At 29.5% G+C, this 6848-nt stretch overlaps 1 protein-coding gene across 1 annotated transcript in view; it reads right to left on the minus strand.

The window, feature by feature from the left end:
- The window catches only part of LOC111088791 (DNA polymerase alpha catalytic subunit-like), a 28564-nt gene extending 21716 nt beyond the window's left edge, over positions 1-6848 (minus strand). The window contains exons 1-4 of the mRNA XM_022399770.1: positions 6668-6848; positions 6372-6497; positions 5863-5979; positions 3647-3728 (exon numbers count right to left, since the gene is read on the minus strand). Of these exons, the coding sequence (XP_022255478.1) occupies positions 3647-3728; positions 5863-5979; positions 6372-6497; positions 6668-6820 (478 nt within the window). The 5' untranslated portion in view covers positions 6821-6848. The remainder of the gene's footprint in view (positions 1-3646; positions 3729-5862; positions 5980-6371; positions 6498-6667) is intronic.

Raw genomic sequence — 6848 nt, forward strand, 5'->3', positions numbered from 1 at the left:
CTAAGATACAGTAGTATTTGCTTGTTAGTTGTAATTACTAAGATACAGTAGTATTTGCTTGTTAGTTGTATTTACTAAAGTAAATAATTGTTAACAAACTTATTACATTTTTTTGGGTTAATAAAACATGAAAATAATACATTTATGTGAAAACACTTAGAACTGAAATTAGAAAGAGAATGATTATTATCTGATGATTTAAATCACTGTCATGACAGCACACTAATACATTACAACAAGTTAAATATACGTTTCAATAAACAACTACAAATATAAGTCATTCGTTTTGAAATTCCGCTACAGTGCTTTGGTACAGAATACCTCTGAGTATGATAGAAAACAGTCAAGAATGGCTTAAAGGATTAACAAAGAAAAAGAGTGCTAAACCTGTTACAAATACTTTTATTATACGAGTACTAAAGTACGTGTATAAAGACAAAAACTCCCTACTTCGTCGCAATGGATGACATTTCTTACTATTTATGATGCTGCTATGTTGGAAGAAGATAGTCAGGATACGACTTATTTGACTTAATTCTGACTTGTTCAGTTACACATTAAAAATACAAGTCATGACTTCAGAACCACGTATAAACTCTTAACTTGCTTTAGTGATGTGACTGGTTAAAAAGTATTTGGTTTCATAAAATAACTATCATAAAGTCTGATTATGATCATTTTTAGCTTCCCATTAATTATTGATAAGTCTGGTGATTTCAATGACCACTTCAATTATTTTACGAACAGAGAAGTGAGTGATATAATAAGGCATAAATCCAGTTGGTTAGTCCTCAAATGGTTAGAAATCTCTACAGCTTTCATTGTTCTTATCATTGACATAGTTCTACCTATTTTAATCACTCTTTTTTACTTTTTTAGACTATTTATATCACCTACATGTGAAGAAGATTTTTTTTCCCAGACAGCAGTGGGCAATTAAACTAATAAAAGATATTCACCATGAGGTCGAACAAACAATCACATTGGGAGAAAAGTTAAATAAAGATGATGTAGGAGTAAAGGAACTAAAAACACAAATATATCGAATAGTAATGTGTGAACAGTAAGTTCATTAATAATTCAACAACATATGTGCAGTCAAATGAATGTCTACACAAACTTTTAACAATCCTTACATATATAACGAAGTTACAAAAGCTTTTTAATGATACACACACACATATATACGATAAAGTTACTAAAGCCTTCTAATGATACACACATATATACAACAAAGTTACTAAAGCCTTCTGATGATACACACACATATATATACGATAAAGTTACTAAACCCTTCTAATGATACACACACATATATATGATAGTTACTAAAGCCTTCTAATGATACATACATATATATACGATAAAGTTACTAAAGCCTTCAGATGATACACACACACACATATATATATATATATACAATAAAGTTACTAAAGCCTTCTAATGATACACACACATATATACGATAGTTACTAATGCCTTGTAATGATACACACACACACATATATACGATAGTTACTAATGCCTTCTGATGATACATACACATATATACAACAAAGTTACTGAAGCCTTCTGATGATATGCACACATATATACAATAAAGTTACTAAAGCCTTCTAATGATACACACACATACATACAACAAAGTTACTACAGCCTTCTAATGACACACACACACACACACACATATATATATATATATATAACAAAGTTACTAAAGCCTTCTAATGATACTCATACATATATACGATAAAGTTACTAAAGCCTTCTAATGATACACACACACATACATACATACAACAGTTACTAAAGCCTTCTAATGATACACACACATATATATATGATAGTTACTAACGTCTTCTAATGATACACACACATATATACGATAGTTACTAAAGCCTTCTAATGATACACACACATATATATATGATAGTTACTAACGTCTTCTAATGATACACACACATATATATATGATAGTTACTAACGTCTTCTAATGATACACACACATATATACAACAGTTACTACAGTCTTCTAATGATACACACATATATACGATAGTTACTAACGTCTTCTAATGATACACACACACACACACACACATATACATATATATATATATATATATATATATATATAACAAAGTTACTTAACGCCTTCTAATGATACACATATACATACAATAAAGTTACTAAAGCCTTCTAATGACACATAAAAGCAGCAGCAGTTAAGAGTAATGTTCAATTAATTTAATTTTTGTAACATTTAATCACGCTTTCAACACTTAATTTTTTCATACCAAACAAAAAGTATCATAATGAATATCTAATACATGCTATGTAGATATGAAACCAACAATATTCATTAAGCTATTACAGAATACTTAGGGAAATCAACAAGTAAAAGAGTTGCAAAGATAACTGATACAAAAAGTAAATTGTGATTAATTTAATACAGTGAAAGATTTTCAATACATTTATGTGTATAGCAATAATGACATCTATAGTTACTACAAATAAGATAACATTAATCTAACATATACACAACAAGACCTTCTTGTCTTTACAAGTGTGTACTACAAAACTTTGTACCTAATAAAAGTATTTCAAGCTTTACTTCATTCAAATATGTAGTCAAGACTTGTGATTTTAACCGTCAGGAAATTTTATTTCCAATTCCTTATGTTTACTCATTGGTTAATTACTACAATAATAAACTGTTAACTTCCAAATTCACGTGTACCTAAATCAAAGAGTTATTAAAATATACTGTAGTTTCTGTAATGTTTTATAGCTTAAAGTATTCTAAAAATGGTTAAATATAAGCCATTCCAGTTATGAATAGGAAAATAGGTTTCACAGTTAAAGAAAATAAGACCATGGTACAGAAAGGATGAAAGAAACATCTTTTTTTTTTAACAAGTCATGGTGGTGCTTAACTTTTGCAATATGGTAGCCATAACTACTGGTCTTTATATAATTCTATCCTTATAACATTCAAAACTTATGTAATATTTCCAGACTTCAGTTACCTGTAACAATTCAGTCTTGCCAAATGTAAATTTGTACCTTGAAATTGCAACATTAGCCTTACATGATCTCTTTGTTCTTATGGTATTGTTGGACTGGAAATTAGTGGAAGGTGACATTCACATGTTGCATACCCAACATTAACATGAGAATTCAGAGTAGTCACATTGTAATCATGTCTTGTTTAGAGAAGTGATATTTTTTTGTTCTCTGACTGAACAAGTGTTGGAATGGTCATAGTTGGGTCAGTCTTGTACGAGTCATCAGACCTTTCTTCTTATTGTAGTGAAAGCCAGTTTCTCTACTTTTGGGTTAACTGATATAAAATAGTCAGTCAAATACACTGTACTGCTTCAAGTTCAACTGTGTTGATGAGTACAACATTTTTAGTTTACATCTTAAGATCCTTCTGCAACATGCTTAGTTCTTACAGTGTAATGATTCGGCTTTCATTCTTCAAACATCAGTTACTCACTGCCAGTTATTAGTGTTAATATGGTTAATGCAGTTGAGAGTTATTTCTATATAGCTCTTTACTTAAGAATATCACAGCTTCACCCTGTACTTAAACTTACTAATATTTTAATTTCAGCTATTTTTTTTTAGGTTAAATACTTACAGATTTTCTCTGATGTTCCTTTTCTCAAATCAAATACATTCTGGAAATAGCTGAGTTGCTGATACAATTGGGTATCTGTGTACTGCAAAATAAAATGACCATTCTATAAAAAACTTGTAGAGAATTATGAACATAACAGCTAATGCAAATAACTTTATGGGTTAATAATAAACTTATTTTTCATAATAGATTAACAGAAATAATAATACAATGACGAAGTTCACCATTTATCATAAGTTTCTATGCCTAGAAATCATGCAATATTTTAATGTTGATAATGTTTTTTTAAAACTAAAAAAACAAATTTCATGAAATTACAAAAATTTAGTTGTTCTTAAGTTTTCAGAATTCTCTGCTGTTTATGCATTAAAATATAATACATGGAAAGACACAACCAACTTTTTCTTTTACCTCAATCTTAAGCAAAACCATCAACATTTTTATATATGGGTGCACAGGTGATAAATAATGTATTCTAATCATTATATAGTTTTGATATTTAATTTAATTAGCTATATTCATTTCTATATATTTTTAGTTCTGATCTATGTACATAGCTTGCTCTGATCAGAAGTTAATATTGACTAGTGTCTAACTATATTGAAATTACATTTATAATATTTTTGTTAAAAACTTCCATGCTTTTGAAACGTAACGAGTGACAAAAACTGCTAAAATCATATTCAAGAAAGTGAAATGGACTAAAGTAACTTGTGAAATGTGTGCTTAGTCAAGTCATAAATCTTCAGTACATTTATATATGGATTACCTATGATTCACAAAATCGATATTCCAATCAGACCTAATAGTATTGGTACATTTAATCGGGAACTGGCAGATATTATAGTTCCAAATCATAAATATTTTACCAAAAATAATTATACAGTTAAGGACATCTTTGAATTTGCTTCATTTGTTCAAGATTTAAAAATATCACACTAAGGTTTTGTGCTAGCTTTGATATAACTTCTTTATATATGAACATTCTACTTAATGAAGTCATAAAACCGAAATGTGATCTTGTTTATAAATGATCTACTTAATGAAGTAATAAAACCAAAATGTGATCTTGTTTATAAATATAAATCCAATATTATTGGTTTACCTAAGTACAGATTTCACAAGTTACTTTAGTTCGTTACCCAAACAGTCAAGTTTCATTGTTCAATGGTGAATTTTATGATAAGATTGATGGTGTTTCTATATGTTTAAGGTTAGCTCCCAGTTTGGCCTTGTTCAGAAGTAATACAAAAGTATTTTGGTAGAGAACTGTCTGGATCAATACAAATTTCCAATTTACAAAAAATATCTTGGTGAGACTTTCGCTGTCTTTATAGATCAGACATATGTTATTTTTGGATTATTTCAACCAACAACATGAATGTATTAAATTTGCAGTAGAAGTAAATTGAAAAAATCCATTTTTATACCGTAAGATAAATGGTTTCAAGTTGACTATTACCACAAAAATACTTTTACCAGTTTATATATTAATTTTGTACTAATCCACAGGGCTTTTCAGTCATGCAGTAATGTTAAATATTATCAAAATGAGCTTATGAAAATCAAAACCATGTTAATGAAGAATGAAATTACATCAAAAGTTGTAAACAGCATAATAAGGAAGCAAGTACAATGAGAAAAAAAAGACAATGCCAATGCTGTCATTTATAATGTGTCATGTTGTCTGTCGACCCTTGCTCTATTACATCTAGCCAAACACACGAGCAGTTTAAAGAAAAAGATTAAGAAAAGTTATAAGAACATATTATCAACATGGTGATGTGAGAATTATTTCCAAATCACAACTAAGAATTCAGATTTTTTTTAGATTTAAGGACAGAATTCCTACTGAAAACAGTCACATATTGTTGACATATAATTGTTCTCAATGAAAATGAGGTTAGTTAGGTTAAAAAGTTAGAACTTTTGAAACATGAATTGCACTAAATAACACACAATTAAAGCAAATGAAACAAAATCTACTATCAAACTACATGTTTTGGAATATGGAATGCCAGCAGACTACCAACACTTTAAGGTAATAGGGTGTAGTCTGAATGTGGAAACACTTCAGATCATGGAGTCTTTACATATTAAACTACTTCAATCAAGCTTGAACATGAATCACTATGTTTTTCCTCTAAGGCTTAAAATGAATGTCAAATGGTGCAGCAGACAGTTAAATGTTAATAAAGCAACAATGCACTGGTTACCTCTGGATGAATGGTTGCTCTTTCACAAACTGGACAAAGTGGTCCTCCTCTTGTAAATTTGAGTGGAAGTTTTCTTGTTCTGTGCCCGCAACCAACATCTTCACATTGTAACCAACCCTACGAAACAAATATCACTGTAATATAACAGATAAAAGAGTTTGATGAGGTATACATAAATCTACATTAATTACTGCTAACTTGGAAATCAACTAAACAAGTGATGGATAAAACAGAACCTTAGACGAAATGTTATAAAACTTAATTACTGTGTAGTTATAAAATTTATTGTTTGACAGTTGATTTAAAATACCTACTAAGTTACACAATAAAAGCAATACATGTTACACAGGTTTTTACCATAAATGCGCAACAAAGATTTCAGCTTTAGAAAGTCACAGTACTTCAAAATAACCTAATACAAAGGATAATAAGGAAATATATAGAGACAACCTTACATCTAATCAAGTCTTTTGGAAAACATGAAATACATCTGAAATGAAAACAGTTACCTGATAGTACTTGTGAATGTAACTGCGAATGACTCTAGTCAACTGATTAGAGAGATAACCACAATAGTTTAACACTGATGTCTGACAAGATGAACATTGTAGCAGCATACTATTGCCATCAGGAGCCTACAATAGAGATCGCAACCAGTAATATTATAATAGTCATGTTTTACTTCTGGTTGTACAAATATGACTGTAGCAAAATTCAAACCAAACAAGTAAAATACATCATACAAATAATGTGATTTAATATTAACAAGAAAATAAAATTTAACAGCATTATCCAAAATACTTACTTTGTTCTTGAAACAGCTTTCTACAAGCAGTTTTTCTCTGCATTGTTCATTTGGACAGGTAAAATACAATTTCTCACAGTCCTTAAAACGATCTTCATCTAGCTGTGATTTTCCTCCAAGTAAGACATCATCATCATCCTGATGGTGCTGCATCTTTCGATAACCACTGGGATCAAGACCT

The sequence above is a fragment of the Limulus polyphemus genome, unplaced genomic scaffold (genome assembly GCF_000517525.1).
Source record: "Limulus polyphemus unplaced genomic scaffold, Limulus_polyphemus-2.1.2 Scaffold4444, whole genome shotgun sequence".
Lineage (NCBI taxonomy): Eukaryota > Metazoa > Arthropoda > Merostomata > Xiphosura > Limulidae > Limulus > Limulus polyphemus.